The sequence below is a fragment of the Erpetoichthys calabaricus genome, chromosome 7 (genome assembly GCF_900747795.2).
Source record: "Erpetoichthys calabaricus chromosome 7, fErpCal1.3, whole genome shotgun sequence".
NCBI lineage: Eukaryota > Metazoa > Chordata > Cladistia > Polypteriformes > Polypteridae > Erpetoichthys > Erpetoichthys calabaricus.
The window spans coordinates 148,221,398-148,241,376 of record NC_041400.2 but is presented as its reverse complement, the minus strand read 5'-3'; the positions used below and the strand labels follow the sequence as shown (position 1 = coordinate 148,241,376).

At 38.9% G+C, this 19,979-nt stretch overlaps 1 protein-coding gene across 1 annotated transcript in view; it reads right to left on the bottom strand.

The window, feature by feature from the left end:
• Positions 1-9,737: 9,737 nt before the first annotated feature.
• tmem8b (transmembrane protein 8B) overlaps positions 9,738-19,979 on the bottom strand; it is a 653,793-nt gene continuing 643,551 nt past the window's right edge. Inside the window, exon 13 of the mRNA XM_028805536.2 lies at positions 9,738-10,986. Within this exon, the coding sequence (XP_028661369.1) occupies positions 10,651-10,986 (336 nt within the window). The 3' untranslated portion in view covers positions 9,738-10,650. The remainder of the gene's footprint in view (positions 10,987-19,979) is intronic.

The following is a 19,979-nucleotide window of genomic DNA, read 5'->3' as shown; positions in this document are numbered from 1 at the left end:
TTCACTAACTTTAAACTGGCCCCAGTGTGAGTATGGGCTGGTGTATGTGTGACCGGCAGCATGTTCATGACTGTTTCCTGATTTGTATCTAGTGCTGCACAGATGGGCTCTGAACCCCCCACCCCTTGAGTCTTAACTGGTTTATGTGGATATAAAAATGTTAATGCATGTTAATGTAACTAGAGCAGCTTTAATATAAGCCTGAAATTGGCAGTTATCTAAGCTAGTGTCTCTAACTTGTGTTGAAGTGCACTTACTGTCCGTGAAAGTCTCTCACTAGTTATCTTTCCATAATACTAACAGAAGTCTCACAGTTTACTGTCACTGCAGTAATCTGACTTGCAGAGGAACGTGTACATGCATTGTTCAGAAATAAAGCAGGAAACATTTAGACAGAGTAGATGTTACTGGGTTGAAGAGTATTAGACAGAGTAGATGCCACTGGGGTTTATGATATAACTCTGTGTTTTGTTTCTGTCAAAGCTTTGCGCAGAAATCTAATAAAATCTGCTTGAGTGTTTCATAAATTAAACCACAAGGATTTATGTTTGCCTTTCAGCTTCTTTGAAAAGATTTCTTAGATATTGTGAATGAGTGTCCATTTTATGTTAGAATTGTGCTGACAGGCATTTTGACTGCTGTGTGACAAAAAAAAATGGAAAAAAGTTCCAAATAGATTCTGAATTTATGGGTACTGGGCATTATATTATGAGGCGAAGCTTTGGCTGCAAGCCAGTGAAGTTTCTGCTGGGTGGCTGGTTTTATTCTCCATGCCAGATTATAGGCCTGGGTGTGCAATTTCAATGATATTTTGATTATATTGTATCTTACATATCCATTTTATTTATTTATTTGTTTGTGTGTTTTTAATTGATTTTAATTTAAAGTAAATAATATTCCATAAAAGCAAGTCAAACTTAACAAACCAAAATTCAATGCCCACCACTGAAAAAGAGAGGAGAGCCAACAACCAGAGCAAATCTTTAAAAGCAGCAAGGAAGGAAAATATCCTTCACCCTGATATAGAAGCTTATTCTAAAATGTTATTGATTATATCCAGCCATATTTTTAAAAAGTTTTGAACAGATCCTTTAAGTGAGAATTTGATTTTTTCCAATTTAAAATAGTATAGAACATCAGTTACCCACTGATTAAAAAGAGGTGGGCTGTGATTCTTCCAACTGAGCAAGACAAGTCTATGTGCTAATAATGAAGTAAAGGCAATTACAGTTTGTTTGTCCTCCTCCACTTTAAGCCCATCTGGGAGTACACCAGACACAGCTGTTAATGGATTAGGATGGATTGTGACACCAAGGCTGTCTGAGAGGCATTCAAAGAATTGTGTCCAAAATTATGTTAATTTGGTGCAGGCCCAAAACATGTGGCCCAGTGAGGCTGGAGCTTGATTGCAACGTTCACAGGTTGACTCTTGCCCTGAATACATTTTGGACAATTTTAAATGAGGTAAATGTGCTTGATAAAAAATTTTAATTTGAATGATTGAATGCTTTGCACATATGGAGCTGGAGTGCATTCTATGCATGGCTGCCTTCCACTCTTTTTCTGATATAAATTAACATTTACTTTTATTTGCTTAGCAGACGCTTTTCTCCAATCTTACAAAAGAGGTAAACAATTGACTAACATTAGGTTAGGGTCTGTTTGTTCAGCAAGTTTAATACAACGGGTAACAAAAGTTGATTGTCACAAGTGAAAAGATGCAATAACTCATACATTTATAATCATAGATTACAAACACTAAAGCAATTAAACTTGATCAAATTCACCAACAATATAAAATATCACAGCACAAAGGTTTTTTTTTTCTTCTTCATCAGTTAGACAGATATTTACAGAACAGATGGATCTTCTGTCACTTCTTAAATACATTGAGGGAGTCAGCAGTATGGATGGGGTGGGCAGCCCGTTCCAACAACTAGGAACTACTCAGGAAAAGAGTCTGGACTGAGACACTGTGTCCAGGCAAACTTGAGTGGGTGAAAAGGAGCATAGCACTTCACCAATATCTGCATATACTCGGGTGATGACCCATTGACTAGTCTGTAGGCAGGCATCAGGGATCTGAACTTAATATGTGCTGCTACAGGGAGCCAAGGTACCAACCTGAAGAGAGGAATAACGTGCCAGTCTCGGCTGGTTAAATACAAGACAGGCAGCTGCATTCTGGATCATCTGCGATGCCTTGATAGCACATGCGGGTACTCCTGCCAGAAGCAAGTTGCTGTAGTCCAGATGCAACAAGACCAAAAACTGGACCAAACGTTGTGCTGAATACTCTGTCAGCTGAGGTCTGATCTTGCGGATGTTGTACAGTGTGAACCTGCAAGTATGGGAAACAGTAGAAATGTGGTCAGAAAAAGATAGCTGCTCATCAGTTACCACCCCAAGGTTGCATACTGACGTGGCAGATGTTAGCAACAGTGAGCCACGCTGTACAGTTATGAGGAGATAAGCAGACTGGCTGACCAGGATCACAAAAAGCTAATTTTTTTGTCAGGTTGAGCTGTAGATGGTGGTCCTTCATCCAGGTTGAGATATCAGTAAGACATGCAGAGACTCTAGCTGATACTGTATAGTCCTGTAGAAGGAATGATAGGTATAGCTGTGTATCATTGGCATAGCACTGATAAGAGAACCCATACAATTGAATGGTGGAGCCTAGTGAGGTGATATACAGAGAGAAGAGTAGAGGACCCAGCACCAATTTTTGGGGTACACCAGTGCCTGTCTGGTGTTCCCTTGACAATTCCCCTCACCAGGACACACTGTAGGATTTGCCTGAGAAGTAGGACTGAATCCATCTAAGAGCAGCCTCATTGATGCCAAGGTCAGAGAGGGGGGCAAGAAGGATATCCTAGTTGACCATGTCAAAGGCAGAAGAGAGACATAGTAGAATAAAGAATGATGACATGTTGGTAGCTCTAGCACAAAATACTTGGCTGACCACAGTCAGTAGAGCCGTCTCTGGACTGGTTGGTATTGAGCAACACATTCTGTACAAGGAAGGAAGAGATCTGGTTAGAAACAGCATGTTCTAGTGTTTTGGAAAGAAAGGAAGGGAGAGAGACAGGCCTGTGGTTGTTGAATTGGTTTGGATTAAGTGTTGTTTTTTTGAGAAATGAGGTTATTAGAGCATGTTTGAAGATGTTAGGGAATGTTCCTGAGCTGAGTGAGGTGTTAATAATGTTTGTAATTGCAGGAATTTGTGTGTTTGGCCTGAAGGAGATGTGAGGGAATAGGATCGAGTGGACAGGTAGTGGGGCGATTGGAGAGGAAGTTGGAAACATTAGTGGTAGACAGTGGAGAGAATGTGGAGAATGTTGGGTGTTGTTTGAAAGTAGGCATAATATGTAGCAGCGAGGGTGAGAACTGACTGCTGATGGCAGCCACCCTATCCTGGAAAAAGACGGCAAAGTCATTAGCAGACAAGGAGGTTGGGGAAGGAGGTGAAGGAGGGTAAAGAATGAATGGGAAAGCAGAGAACAGGGAGTGTGCATCTGTGGTGCTGTTAATTCTAGTCTGGTAGAACCATACCTTATCGTTGATGTTGGCAGAAGAAAAGGATGCAAGAAGGGACTGATCCTTAGCCAGGTCTGTCTGAGCTTTGGACTTCCTCCATTTCCTTTCGGCTGTCCTGAGCTTGGTCCATTGGTTGCAGAGTGCTTAGGAAAGCCAGGGAAGGGACAGTCCTTTGTGTGCAGGCCACAGGGTGTCAGTGTTAATATGGAAGAGAAATGGATGGGAGATTGAGAGCGGAGGTGTCGGGGGAAGGGTTCAATGGGGGGGATGAAGAAGAGTCAGAAGAGGGAAGCAGCAGAGAGAACTGAATGAAAAAGAGGTCAGATATGTGTAGAAGAGTGACAGTTGCATTTGTGGGAGTGTAGTTGCCGGACAGACCAAGGTCAAGCAGATTGCCAGGCTTGTGAGTGGGTGGGGTGTGGAGCTGTGTGATGCTGAATGAGAAAAGAAGAGTGAGGAAGTCAGCAGCAGGACTGTACATAAAGCTACACTTTCGTCTTGCTAAAGACAGGAGTCAAATGATCATCAACTACCTAGCAGACATAAATTGTATCATAGCAAATGAGCCCACTACGTATGAAACCACAAAGTATCATGAAAGTAAAGAAGGAACAGAGGAGCTTCTTGACAAACAATGGTGAGCATGCTGGACATCCTTCCACATGTGCCAGAGAAAACCAACAAAGAAGGATCGGAGCAAAGTATTGCCCAGTCAACAGGAAACAAACCCTAAGTACACCTACTTTGATTCTGAAAATTCTTTGATTGTAACTCAGTAATTAGGATAAAGCCAGTTAATATATTCTGGTTATTGGTGTTACTGTAACTGAAAAGTAACAACTTGCATGAATTATACATTTTTAAATCTTTTATAAGTTTCTCTTCCTAAATTCACTAGGAAAGTTCAGAGCAGCATCTCACATTCACACACACACTCATACACACAAATACACACATAGAATTAGCTATATGTGCAGGGTAAATCAGTGTAGCTGTGAGCAAATCAATGATACCATCATAGTGCAGATTCAACAGACTGTAAAACAAGCTAAGAAAGTGTCCTTCTTGGCCACATTAACTGAAAGATCAGAATTCATAAGTTATGTGTTTTTTTCTATAAGAGAAAAAATCAGACCATGATAACGTAGATTTATGATTTATGCTGTTTGTTATTTACTTTGTTTGTATATACTTGCACATGTCCATCATGTAGTATCCTTATTGTCTATTATCCGTTATCTGGCTTATTGCAGCAAGCATTTTTGGGTTATTTGTTGAAAAATAATCTAACGCGTCTGAACCACAAACAGAGAAAGTGAAAGTTTCTTAGCCAATTTATGAACTTTGTTTATAAATTGTATAGTTCTTTTCAAACTTCTGGTGCCCTGGCATGAAGGTTAAACTGCGATTCATCACACATACCACAATGTCTTCAACAAGTTTTTAGAGGATCACCATTATTTGCCAGAATATTTCAAGCCAAGTCAATAAAGCAAGTAACCCCATAAAGAAATTTCACTGGACTGAGACAAAGACATTTTTTGTGCTCTACCTTAATTTGCTGCTGCATTGAGTTTAAGCTTTCTGTTGTTAAGATCCATTCAACTTTGCACTTGAAGACCAGTTATGTAATTGCTGTTCTATTCTTGCCTTCCATTTTATGTTGACAAACCTACCAAATCAGGTTGAATTGGGATTTCAGACTATAAAATTAGACATCTTCATGTGCTCAGTAAAACTTCACTCAGTTTTTTCTCATGTTTTGAACATGCATATTCTGCACCATACTTCAACTTTACAGTCCTAGAATATATCAAACCAGATCCTGGGGAGGTTAGTATAATAATGTTTTGCTTTGCCGAGAAAGATTTTAGATTGACGAAGCAATGTTTAACTGAACTTTTTTCCCTGTGGGTCTGAATGAGATAAAACACTTGACATGTTTTCTTTTAACAACCCATCTGCCCTGTTTCCTTAGTTTTGAAGGCACTCTGTCATTTCTTGCTTTAAACAGTAAAATGTTTTGGGTGCTTTTAACAAGGAAAGCTTTTGTACGTTTGGTTCCTTTATCAATTTTTATATTTCTTATGGGACAACACAGTCATGCAGTAGTTAGCACTGTGGTCTTATTAATCTGTCAACCTGCATTTCATTTACATTACATTTATTTGCACAACAAAACACAAAGGAGATCAAAATAATCTAGTAAAATCAGTCTAGGGACTGTTTCTGAACAAGTGTAGCAGGACATGTTGCAAATGTTGATCACCATAAGTAAAGAGCTGTATAAAAAATAATTAAAGTATCGAAAATCATCATTTAACAATTGATACTACGGCAATAAAAGCTAGACAGACAAAAAATCATCACTTCACAATGATTAATGCCACAGAGCGAAAGACATTCCTTAACCATTTGATAGATTTTCACAGAACAATAGGGTTTTCAATCACTTTTTAAACATATTGGTGGAGTCGGCATCTCACAGTCTTCTCGGATCTAAACAGCTTTTCCTCCAGGTACTTCAATTTTCCTCCTGTTATGCAAATTTTGAATATTTAAATTACCTTGGCTGGACTGGTGCACAAACTCAAGCAGCCTGCTTTTTTATTCTAGCCAACCTCTTTTTATTATCTGCTAGCACAGTGGATTGTGAACAATTTCAAAAATGTTGTTAAAAATGGACTGGTAGATGCAAGCTTTTTAGAATCTTGAACAAAAATCGTTTTCTAAAATACCAAAGTATTGATATAAAAAAAACAATAGAGCTAAACAGTATGTGAAGCCAAAAGAAGAATTACCAAAACTATGAGAATATCACCAGAACCAACACAGTAAGACTGTGAACTGAATTGAGAGTGGGAAGCTATCAGTCTTTAATCAGAATAACTTATGGTATGAATTCAAGACTGTTCAAGGTTTAAATTGGTAATATGAGACAGAGAGGTAACACATTCCACTGTTTTATAGCAGAGCCTTCATGATGTGATGCCTAGTGCCTCTTGGGAGTCATTTCATGACCGTGATGTACTGCATTCTAGCAAAAGGACAAAAAAAATTCAGTAAGATGTCAAAGGTTTGCCAATTCTTAAGACTCTCACATCCCAAAGACCTGCATGTTAGATTAATTGGTGGCTCTAAATTGGCCCCTTGTGAGTAGGCACTGGGATGAACTAATGCCCTGTCCAGGCATGATCCTTACCTTTCACCCAATGCTGTTGGTATAGGCTGCAACCCCAATGAGACCCTGTGTTGAAATATGAGAGATTCAGGATGTTATATTAGATTTTCATGAGTTCTGCTTTATTTCTCGGTATGCCACAACCAGCTTTCATTTGGATAAATATCTGCTAATTTAAAGTGTGATAGAAAGTAGGACTATAAAGACTTTCAAATATTAATTCAATGTTTTTATAGGTAAATTAGGTGAATATGATTGGTGAGCTTGATGGGATGAATGGCTTCTTCTCATCAAAAAGGTTCTAATTCTAATTCTAATTCTAATACTCTCCCAGGTGAATACAAACAAAACCTAAGTGCTTTTTGTAGGACCCCCTAGTTCAGCTTATTAGCTTGTGCATATTTTTCTCATCATCAAGTGTCAGTAACCTTGGAGTCATAATATACAGAATTCTGACTTTTGCAATCAGAAACATTCATCTATCAGGATAATTTTTGCAACTTATTGGACACTGCTGGAGTCTGACTCTTCATTTCCTTCACTCTCTATCTCGACTTCACCACTCTCCATTGGATTACTGCAAGTCACTTTGATATGACATGTACTATTTTTTGAGTGGCAGATATTCTACTTAGGCATAAGAGACTGCAGAAAGTCTGGTCAGGGATTGGAAAATATGGTACACCTCAAGTCTTTTAAACAAAAACAGTAAAACCAGGAAACCAAATCCTTAAACCTAAGTCAGATGTAAACAAAATCAAAAATTCTGACAATCCTTTCCTAATATTATTTTGTTAGAAATTCTGATGTCTTGGTGAAGGTGACACTATCATATAAACAACACATAATATAGTCCGCATGAGTCACATGACTAGCAACAACCTTCAGTGTTATAAACAATATGGTAGAACCCATACACTTCAGTGCTCAAAATAGTGGTGCCCATAGAAAAACAAACAAAAGGGGGACACAAAGACATCACAAAAACACCAACAAAATAAATTTTTTTTAGCAGTAATAATAATTTGATCTAAAAAATTAAGCTCAAAAAACTTAAAGTTATCATAACAGACTTCTGACACACTTCTTAATAGATAAGTTTGATATTTTTCTAGTCGAGTTAGTTTTTCGCAATCATGGTATATATCAATTTGCTACATAAAATTGCGTTCTAAAATAAATTTTAAGAATACCTTGTCTGTTCTTGCAACTTACAATGGGGCAGAAGGGTACTAGAGTTTATAGGTGAGTGAAAAAGTTTTACAATTTACCAAATATGTCCACTTTGAAGCAGCAGATGTTTTTTTTATTTAAGAAAACATGTCATCCACATTTATGAAGTATTCTTATGATAATAAAAAGAAACTAGAAATAATTATTTCATTACAGATTCTTGGAATTATTTTTCTTGAGGCAACAATACATTGTTTGTTCGCTTGTCTGCTTACTGCTGCCATCGAAGCAGAATTTAGACTTAAATAAGGAAGCTGATCAGCACAAAGCTAAACGCGTGTATGAAGTTGTTTAGAGTAATTTTGTGTTCCAATAAAATGGGTTTGAAAATGCACATATCCAGGTTGTAAACATAAACTTTAAAAAGAAACTTTTACTGTTTCCATTAACTTCCTTGTTGTAAGGGAGAACAATGAGTCTGTAACACTCATTTCTCCATGTACAACTACTTGCAACTGAAGAGAAAAAGAAAATGTCTTATTGATCATCCATTATTGAAGCTAAATTCAGTTCCAAAAATATTTAAGGTGAATCATTTCATTGCAGTTGCATGTGAAGTGTGCTGATAAAGGAGAAATGTAGAATATTAAGAATGGAAATGTTTAGCATTCTGAATACTGTGTAGGTGAGTCACTCTTACATAGGGTGGCAGGGTAGAGGAATTGATACTTGTGCTTTTTCACAACTGACAAAGTAGAACAATTGATATTGGTGTTGCATCACAGATTTAGAGTCATAGGTTTCAATCTTGTGCCTGGTTGTTCTCCATCTAGATTTGCATGTTCCCCCAAATTAACATAGTATTTTCTCTAACACATTGTCACACATGTGCATCCATGGATCTTCCTCCTGGCTATACTGAGGTATGTACGACCACCTAGGGTCAAGAGGGGACACTTGCACAAACCATACCCTCTTTTATTCCCTACACAGTGCAGAAATGCAAAGAAAACAGCCACTGAGAGCAATTGACTCTGCCCTTTTCTTCTCTTTCCGATACATATCCTATAGTTTCTGGAAGAAGGCATCACTTGTTACAAGAATGCATTGCAGGATAGAGATCCTTCCCACAATTGCTATATTATCTTTTGTCAAGCCAAGAAATTCCCCAGTCAAGGAATATGATTTTCATTTGTTTTGGTGTCTTTTGTTTATTCCTTCATCTCAATTAAGCAGGGGCCGACCAAGTGGGTGCCCCAACATTCTAGCTTGTTGACCTGCAATTTCTTCCATCAACCACAACTGGCGTAGTCGGTAGGATTCCTAACCAGTTCTGTAGCAAAACGTGTAATTGTGGCAAAAATCCCAAAGAGATACAACCGACAGCAATTACTGTGAGGTTTGACTATTGCCTGCATAAAAGGGAAAAAATAACTTTGAAAGGGTGCAAAAGGGCCTCTGAGAATGAATCAGTCTTTACCCATCGGTCCGAACACCCAGACACTACTGTAGATGAGCAGCTTTGCAGGAGTGCCAGTAGGAACACTCGGTACCTGTGCTGTTGTTCATTTTAGAACACAATTATATGTGGCAAATTAATATATACTATGATTATGAAGAAATAACTGATTCTAAAAATACAGCACTTATCCTTTAATGGTCTCTCTAAGCATTCTTCACCTTTAATATTTTACTTTCTAAGCAACAATCAACAGTCCTTATAACTATTGCCATTTTTAAACTTCTCTTGCAAAGCGCTTGTCAAATATTAAATTTACGATTTTCTTTTTGTATTGCACCAAAAAAGTACATAGTTCAATAAAGTAAACCACCTCAGTTCTTTTTTTCTTTTTTTAAAGAAAGTTAGAGACAAACACAAACTTTATTTGAAAAAGGATGTGACATTTTTATGAAAAAAGTTTAATACAAGTTGTAAAATCACTTTGTACAAGACACCGCTGGTTTACTTGCTTTTGGCCTGTTAAGTCACATCCATTTAATTTTAACGTTTCCATGAAAAATAATCCATAGCACATGTTGATTTAATTACAGTTGATGTATTGAAAGCCAAAGTACGTTGAAATAACCATAACATGATCATGACAACTGTAAAATCTTTATTCATCAGCTGACCACTACGGCTCTTAAAATGCAGGGAAGCTCCAGCACATAACATAAATCCCACCTGGCACTCTGCAACAAAGCTGTTGCGCCTACACAAGATAACAGCCTTTTTCATATCTGACACAAGACATAACAATACGTCTGTAAAAGCATTCTCACAGATTACCAAACATGTTACAGAACAAAAAATTGTTCATTTTATAACATTTTGTTGGAGGTATAAATAAAACTGAAAGGAAAAGTCGTTTGGGGGTGATATCCCAGTGCAAAAGATAAGTCCAAAGAAAAGCCGTGCCCTTGTTTCCAAATGAAGTTAAACATTTGGTTTAGACTTGAAATCTGTTTGTTTCTTTTTTTGTAAAACATGGCATTTACAATAAATATTACAGCACCTTTTTACAGTCACTTAAAAATAGCAGCAGTGATTCAATTAAATTAAAAAATAATGCTTTATACAAATATGTGTTTTATGTGTGACAAAATGAAAGAAAGTGAATGCTTAAATAAGGTACAATAAAGTAAGAAGAACAAAACTAGAGTCCTTGTGGCTATGTACAATGTTCTTGAGTTCTCTGGCTTTGTTTCCTTTCTTTTTTAACAGAAGGCAACTTGAGTCTTTTAAGCCAAGAATATCAACTCGTACAGATGCTGTTAATGGACACAATAGCTGGATCAACCAGGCCCATTTCCTCATGTTCATTGACACAGAGCTGATAGCCGCATCCTCTCCTCCTTTGAATGGGTGTGACCTTGTCATCCGGTTTGGCACGTGGAGGAAGCAGAAAGCCAACACTACCAGCAATCAGCATGTGCCAAATGCTGTGAATATAGAAGTAGTTTTCTTCAGTTTCTACAAAGGCATACAATGCCACAGCAGAAGTGGCAATCATGGAGCCTGGAAAGAGGTAGAAAACCCAACGTTTCCAAGTGGGAGGATAGCAGCGACGTCTTCGGATTGTGCGCACTGTCTGTACAAATGAAAAAGATAAAATAATTAGTAAATGTTTGCAAAAAGGGAGAATTTTTTTAACTTATAAAATACCCTTGGCCTATAGAGCAAAGAAGAAAATTATTTGGGTATGAATGAATTGCTCAGTTTAATGCTTTGTAACAGCAATCACAATATTATGGAAAATAATATAAGCCCTGAAAAACATAGTAGTATGAATATGAATCTGAGTATTCCAAATAACAAATTTGTATCCCTGTCAGAGTTGGCCCTATCTTATGGTTTATAACTTGTCCATAAGCAGAATCAAAATTTCACGAGCGCCATTTTTAGAAGGAAGAACACCCCATCACGTCCACTGTTCAAACTGCACTTGCACCTGACAGCTTCCAAAATATAACAAATGAGGCAGAAAATAGCAAAAATGAATAACGCAATGCATAGAAATGCAAACTAAAAAAATAGCAACATTTTCAGTGCATTCTGATTGATGCAGGAGATCATTTTTTTTCCTAAAGTGTACACAAATAGATGGGTTCAGGACTATGTTGCAATATAGGGCAGGTTACAGGCTCAGCAATGCTCCAATGTTGGGTACTGTATGTACTAATAAGAAATCAGTTAGCCATGTTAGCAGTATTGGAAAACCACAGAAGTAATGCTATACCTTCCAGTTATATGGTGTGCCCAGAAGGAGAAAAACAAATAGTGAAATAATGCAATCCTGGTAATGATAACAGTAATGGTAATGATAGGTTTTTTTTTGGGAGTTTTTCCTTGTCTTCTTAGAGAGTCAAGGCTGGGGGGCTGTCAAGAGGAAGGGCCTGTTAAAGCCCATTGCAGCACTTCCTGTGTGATTTTGGGCTATACAAAAATAAAAAGTATTGTATTGTATAACCTGTCTCCCCAGGACACCAGTGGGCAGTCAACCCAATCTTTGACAGAGGTGGCTGTCTCGGATAAATATGAAGATGCAGAGGGTGTGAAGTAAGTGGAGCCATGAAGTTAATTACTAGTTATAGGAATGGACTCAGGGGTAATCTCAAAAATCCTAAAATCCAGTGAGCAACAGCAGGGAAGCTACTTATATTACTCATGCAGTTGACTGGCAATTAAATTAGGAGTTGAGTTCCAGGATTACCTTGGGCCATTACATGGAATTCTAGGAGCACATCCCCAGGTTTTAAATTGAAAATGTGAAATGACTACAGAGTTTTAATTGAGAAGATAATTAATTCCTGACTAGAGCTTAAAATCTACCTCAAGACAGGCCACCAGTGGGTGTGGAGTGAGGAGTAGTGAAAAGATAAGTGCTCAGCTGGGGGAAAGAGGAGACAGTCCATGTGTCAGAGAGACAAGAGATATAGGAAGTACTCATTATTATCATAATCATTTTCACTCCTCTTAACCTGTTGAGGATTTCAGTAGCAACACACTAAACTGGCATGAGTAGGCCAATCTAGAATCAATAACTTCTTCCAAAAACCTCACTGGGAAGTTTCACATTCTTTCATCCATCCATCCATCCATTTTCCAACCCGCTGAATCCGAACACAGGGTCACGGGGGTCTGCTGGAGCCAATCCCAGCCAACACAGGGCACAAGGCAGGAACCAATCCCGGGCAGGGTGCCAACCCACCGCAGGACACACACAAACACACCCACACACCAAGCACACACTAGGGCCAATTTAGAATCGCCAATCCACCTAACCTGCATGTCTTTGGACTGTGGGAGGAAACCGGAGCACCCGGAGGAAACCCACGCAGATACGGGGAGAACATGCAAACTCCACGCAGGGAGGACCCGGGAAGTGAACCCGGGTCTCCATGTCTCCCAACCGCGAGGCAGCAGCGCTACCCACTGCGCCACCGTGCCGCCCCACATTCTTTCATGCAGGTGAGAAATATAAATCATGCTGTGTGTCCTGGGTCTTCTCCCAGTGGACCATACCTTTTGCTTATACTGGGGAGAAGTCAAAGAGGTATTCTACAAATAACATGCAGACTTCAAATATTATTTGAATATTAATAATGGCTTAAAAATGTGCTTCAGGTATTCAAATTGTTTTCCTCTTGTTATTGACATCATTTTCCTTGTATATCTGTTACTATTCTGTGGTGTGGTTGCCTCAATATAAAAGTTTGTGCCATATGACGTTAGTGACGCAGCACTATAAAGTTGGTGCCATACACTTCTTGGGATTCAAGTTTTCAGATAAACATCAGAAAAACTTTAACCTGTGATTATTATTAGTTTTAGTTTTACCAAAAAATTATCTTTTGCTTCATCTTACTACTTTGATTTAGGATTTCCAGAAATTGAAATTGCCATTGAAATTAGACTATGCCTCTTTCCCTGATCCCTGCATTAAAAAAATACTTCTAGTTTCACCACTTTGAAGAACAGCAGGAACCTTATTTTGGCCAATCATACTTGGCGCCTTATTGCTTCAATCACCATCCAGAGTTTTTGGCCTTACGTGCATATGGGTATGTCGACTGACTAACAGATCAAAATCCTTGTGCAAAGGTTTAACTACCATGTTATTACCTTGGTCGAGGATATTATCCACAAAACTGCTGTTGCTGTGGTGGTGAAGTTCACAATCAGCTTTTGCCTCACTTGTCAAAAAGGCCTCAAAATACTTGAGACAGCCAGTTGCTCAGCTCTTCCCCAAAGAGAACAAGTTACTTGACTTGGACCATGATCTAAGATTTGTAGGTGATGACTCTCAACCCAACTGCATCATACTCAGCTACAAGTTACAGTCTGATGAAGATAGCAGGAAAACATGATCTGTAAACAGCATAGATGCAATACTTATGTTTCCAATTTGGATGCACCTCATCCTTGGCTGCACCCTGAGACTGTTGCAATAAAAATCATGAATATGAGGGGAAACATGGTAGTGTCCAATGCCTACAGTGAATGGGCTCCAGTTAACACCAAGTATATGAGCATAACTCTTGCTCCAAAAAGTAAGAGATAAATCCATATAGGTTCATTTTAGAGCATCAGAGGTAGAACTTTTAGAAATGCCAGGCACAGTGAAGTAGTAACTAAACACCTCAGCCTAATGGGATTTTTATGAACTGAAAACTATTATCTAAATTGCATTATCAAAGTTCTTATTAGAACATTAGAACAATCTAGACAAGAACATGCCATTCAGTCCAACAAAGCTCACCAGTCCTAACTATTTAATTCTTCTAAAATAAAATCAAGTCTCGTTTTAAGAAAGTCCCTAAAATCTTACTGTCTACATTCTACTTGGAAGCTTATTCCAAGTGTCTGTGGTTCTCTGTGTAAAGAAAAACCTCCTAATGTTTGTGCAAAATTTACCCTTAACAAGTTTCCAACTATGTTCTTGATGAGCTCATTTTAAAATAACAGTCTCGATCCACTGTACTAATTCCCTTCATAATTTTAAACATTTCAATCATTTCACCTCTTAATCTTTTGCTTAAACTAAAAAGGCTCAGCTCTTTTAATCTTTCTTCATAATACATCCCCTGTATCCCTGAAATGAGCCTTGTCGCTCTTCTCTGGACTTTTTCTAGCACTACTATGTTATTTTTGTAGCACACAGTTCTCCAGATGAGGCCTCATCACTGCATTATAAAGCTGGAGTATAACCTCCTTGGACATGCACTCCATACATCATGCTATATAACCGAACATTCTGTTTGCCTTCTTAATGGCTTCTGAATACTGTCTGGAAGTTGATAGCATAGAGTCCACTACAGCTGAATTCCCACTTCTTTTAGTTTGATGCCCAACCTCTCATGTGACACCTTAATAAATGCTTTCTGAAAGTCAAGATAAATAATATCATATGCTCCAGTTTTATCATACACTTTCGTTGTTTCCTCATCGTATTCCAGAATGTTAGTAAAACATGACCTCCCTCTTCTGAACCCATGCTGACTGTTCAGAAAAGCTCTGGTACTTGCCATGTGCTGCTCAATCTTTTCCTTAATAATTCCTTCCAATAATTTTCCTGTGATACACGTTAAGCTTACTGGCCTACAGTTGCTTGGATCTACCTGGTCACCCTTTTTATATAACGTGTTAATATTTGCCATTTTCTAGCTCTTCGAAATATCCCCAATGCGCAGTGACTTCCTAAAAATATGTGTGAAGGATTTATACTGTATATGTACTCGTTAGACTCCTTAAGAACTGAAGTGTAAATATTATCTGGTCCTGGTAATTTGTTTGATTTCAGCCTCTTTAATCTGCACAGTACTTCTTCCTCTACAATTTCTAAATCTCTCAGTACCTCCTTAGTAGTCCCATTTATGGCTGGGAGGTTATCCACTTCCTTACTTGTGAAGACCTCAGAAAAATGCAAGTTTAGAGCATCTGCTATTTCACTGTGTGTATCTTTTAATTCCCCTTCACTATTCCTGATGCACCTCACCTCCTCCTTGACTGTTCTTTTACAACTAAAATAATGAAAGAATCTCTTTGAGTTGTCTTTCACCTTATCTTCTATATTTCTCTCTAGCTGTCTTTTAGCCTCTCTCATATCCTTCTTAATGGTTGCCCTCATGTTCTCATATGCCCTGCAATTCACTTTGGTTTTATTAGTCTTATAAGTCTTATACAGCTGTTTTTTTTTACTTTGCAGCTTCTTTTTTAACTCTTTATGAACCCACTGCATAGTTTTTTAACATTTCTTATTAATTCCAAATTTAGATATGTACCTGTCCTGCATTACATGTAAAACATTTCTTAACCTGTTCTACTGCTCCTCGACTGTCTCTACACTTAAAAGCTTATACCATTCTATCCTCTTTAGACTTTGCCACATCTGCTCAATATTTGCCCTACTAAAGTTAAACTTAGCAATTTTAGTCTTTGTATCCACACTCTTACAAAATACTGAGAATGGTATTATATTATGGTTACTTGACCCAAGTGGTTCAGTCACCTCTACATCCTCAATTTTATCCTGATTATTACAAAATACTAAATCCAAACAGGCTTCACCCTACTTTGGTGTTTTAACATACTGTGTTAAAAAACAATCACTGATTACTTCTTAATACCCCTGCTTTTGTGCTCCACCATTTGCAAGGTTATCCCAATTAATATTCCGATAGTTAAAGTCCCCCATGACTATAATATCCCGATGTAAACTTGCCATTTTAATATTACTAAAAAGATGTGCGTTGAAATTACTGTCTGCATTGGATGGTCTATAACACACTCCTAAAATGAGGACTCTTTTCCTAAGGCTTTCCAGACAAACCACATGTCCTAAATAAGATGGGGCACATCATCCAATTGAAGAGGACTGGTGTTTAAATTCTGTTTGGCATAAACAGCAACCACACCTCCTTTTCTGTTCTGTCTATCCTCCCTAAAACTGTGTATCCCTCTATGATATACTCATCCCCATCTTTGTTATTTAAGTTTTCTCTTATTGCTATAATATCACAATTTTGCTCTGCTACATACAACTCCAACTCACTCACCTTCTAGCATTAAGGCAAGCTATTTTTAATGTATTACTCCTTTTACATTTAAATGTTGGGTTACAATTTACATTATTACACATTTTTATTTTTACACTCTTGTTTGTTCCTCTATATATAGTTCTAAACTGGCTTGTCCTAAACTCCCTGCCCCCCTATTCCCTAGTTTAAAAATAGTTGACTAACATACTCATACACCTCCCCAATACATTGGTGCCCTGCTGGTTCAGATGTAACCCGTTGTAACGGAACAGGTCCCATCTGCTCCAAAAGGAGTCCCAATGCCCCATAAACCTATAAACTTCTACCCTGCACCAAGATTTGAGCCATGTGTTAAGCTTTCTAATCTCCTGAGTCTTACCTGGACTTGCGCATGGTACAGGCAGAACTTCAGAGAAAACTACCTTGTCAGCTTCTCAGCCTGGAACCTAACTCTTTGAATTTGGATGGCAGAACTGACAGACTACCTTTATGTATGTCATTTGTTCAAACATGGACAATGACAGCTGGATCCACCCCCACTCTGGCCAACAGCCTATCCACCCTTCCACGGACGTCTCCCATCTTTGCACCTGGAAGGCAACATACCGTGTGAGACTGTCTGTCTCTGAAGCAAACCTGTGCTCCAATCACCCTAATGATTGAGTCCTCAACTATCACTACCTCTCTCTTTCTGGGAACTGGTTTTGAGGTGGCCCATTTAGGCTCCTCTTCCCTGCCTACCACCTCAGAATCATCAGAGACACCCTCCAGCTTTGCAAGGGCCTGAAAACGGTTTGATACTTCCAATTCCAGGGTTGATGCCTCCGGACAGTGTGCACCCTTTACTTTGCGCCTTGTGACTGTGACCCATTAATCTCTACCTGTCTGGTCTAGAACCTCCTCCTGTGTCTCCTTAGGGGTGCACACTATCTCTCTAAAGGGCACCTGGACCAGGTTTGCTAATTCTCTCTCAGCCAGCTCCTCCTCCAGTTCAGTGACCCTGAGCTCACGGTGCTGGATCAGCTGGCATCTCCTGCAGACATAACTCTCATAGAAGACTGGCTCCTCCAAGCCGTCATCTAAAGAGTACAACATCCAACGGGACTTACATTGCACTGGCCTCATTATTTAGGATTATTAAAAGTGCCTTAACTGTTTTTTTTTTTTAAATTAAAATTAAATGATTTAACTTAAATGGTAAAACTAAAAAAAAAATTAAGCTAAAGAAATTAGACTATAGAACTACTTCAGTTACTTTACTCCTACTGGCCTCTTAAGCTCCTGTAGTATTTTCCCTCTGAACAGCCTGCTGTTTGTCCTTCTGTGAGGTTAAATTTACTTTTCTCTGTCTGTTCTCCTAACTTTGCGTTCCTCTTATGACTTACTTAAAAACTCTCCACTCGCACTGTTTGTATTTCCCCATATTAATGAACCCTTACGCTGTTGCCCACTTAACTGCTCTATTTCCGGGCCGCTAAGAACTGTTCAGTTTAAAATAAATAAATAAAATTTGCTTAGTGAATATCTGCTCCTAGTTAATTTCTTATGGTGTCCCAGATGGATAGGGACCCTACCCAGCTGGGACGCCTGGATGGTCCCCGTGATGGACAATACCTCCCCTGGGCCACGATGGGGCAGCCGCCCGGGTCTGCGTATGGGCCACTGGACCGGAGCTGGGACACTCATCCCTACTGGAGGACGTGGTCACCACCAGGGGGCGCCCAGATAGTTGTGAAGTCCTGGATGGCAGCACTTCTGCCACACCAGGAAGTGCTGCCGGAAGAATTCCCAGGGGCACTCAGAGTGCTTCCGGGGACTCTCTTGACACTTCCGCCACACTAGGAAGTGTCTTGAAGGGGAGCACCTGGAGCTCATCCAGGTCAGTATATAAGGGACCGCTTCCCTCCAGTAGCTGAGCCAGAGTTGGGAGGAAGGAGACAAAGCTTGTGAGGAGGGGAGAGGCGGTGAGAAAGAGAAAGAAGAAAAGAAAAAGAAAGAAGAAAGAGTTGGTGAAGGAAGGCATTGTGGTGCGAAAAGGAAATAAAGAAGTGTGTTTTGGGCATTCTGGTGTCTGTCTGTCTGTGTCCGGGGGTATGCTTTCCACAATGGTCTTATCTGCTCCTACAGCCCCCTGTGCCTAATTGGGCGTCTTAATGCTAGCCACTCACCTATGCACCTCTGAGCCTTCCCCTTTATTGCTTTGAAGTCAGCTACAGCCTTTTTAAACTAAGGAATCACTCACTGTTTCTGTTACTTATTAACTCTGCTCACAGATGCCGATATCATTTACTGCTGCTTTTTGCCCTGCCTCTTTGACATTAGTTCAAATACAAATAACAAGAACAAGTATACACAACAAGTAACAAGTAACTTTACAAAGCACATTCCCAAACACCCAGCTACTTTTGTGCATGTGCAGGCAAAAAAAAAAGCAAAAAAGTCTTCTAAACGGAAAAAAAGCTTTAAAAATCCCTGCATGGTTTCCTTAGTGGCAACCAAAACACAAGTTTATAAAAGCAAAATATATATATATTTTTAATTATCTCTCACACCACAGAAAACAAAAAAACTCTTAGCAACTCTCAGCTGCCTCTCGTTTGCAAAGTTGAAGTCAGCACGTCTGCACGTCCTCTAGCCGCAGCACCCATGGTGTCTCTCTGATTATAAACATGTGTATATTCAATCATCTTCCATTTTCTTAGTTTCAATTGTACTCTTATTTGCAAAGTACCTTGGGATGATAAGCTTTATGACAGGTGCTATAAAATAAAGATGAACTGATTGATTGATGGAATGCCTCTTAACATAGGGCCATTTTTTGATGACTAAATGTGGTACCAGTTAAAAAGGGAAGAAATACACATTAGCTATTGTGGACCAATAAGCTTTAATTCTTAAGAAGTTTGCATCCTCAGTGTTGCCTGCATGAAGTTTGCATGTTTTGCCTGTCAATGTGTGCTCCAGTTTCCTCCCACAGTCCTAAGCAATGCATGTTAGATGAATTGCCACTGCTAAACTGGCTCTAGTGTATGTGTGTGTGCATATGTATGTGTGTGTGTGTTCACTCAGTGATGGATTGGCACCGTGTCCAGGTGTTTTTCCTACCTTGTGCCTGACAGTTGCAGGGCTTCAGCTCCCCTGCGACCTGCCCTGGATAAGCTAGATGGATACATATTATAATAAATATATGGTTAGGCATAACTCTTTTTGCCAGAAAGTGAACTACAATATCTAAAAATTACAACAAATAATGTTTGCATAGTCAAAACAGAGCTAAGGATGCTGAAGTTCCTACCATAACATGGGATTCATTGAAACATAGAAAATATAATCCAGCAAACAAGTCTGATACAATGGAAAAAGAAAAGGCAAAGAATATGTTACATAATACATATTGAAATACCAGTGGATAAAAACACATCCAAGAAAGCCAAGAAAGAGACTGAAAGACTGCCTAAATGTAAAGGCATTGAAATCAGAGTTCACAGAATGTGGTATTTTCAAACTGAAAAAGCATTCATTATTATAGTAGCCATTGGAACTA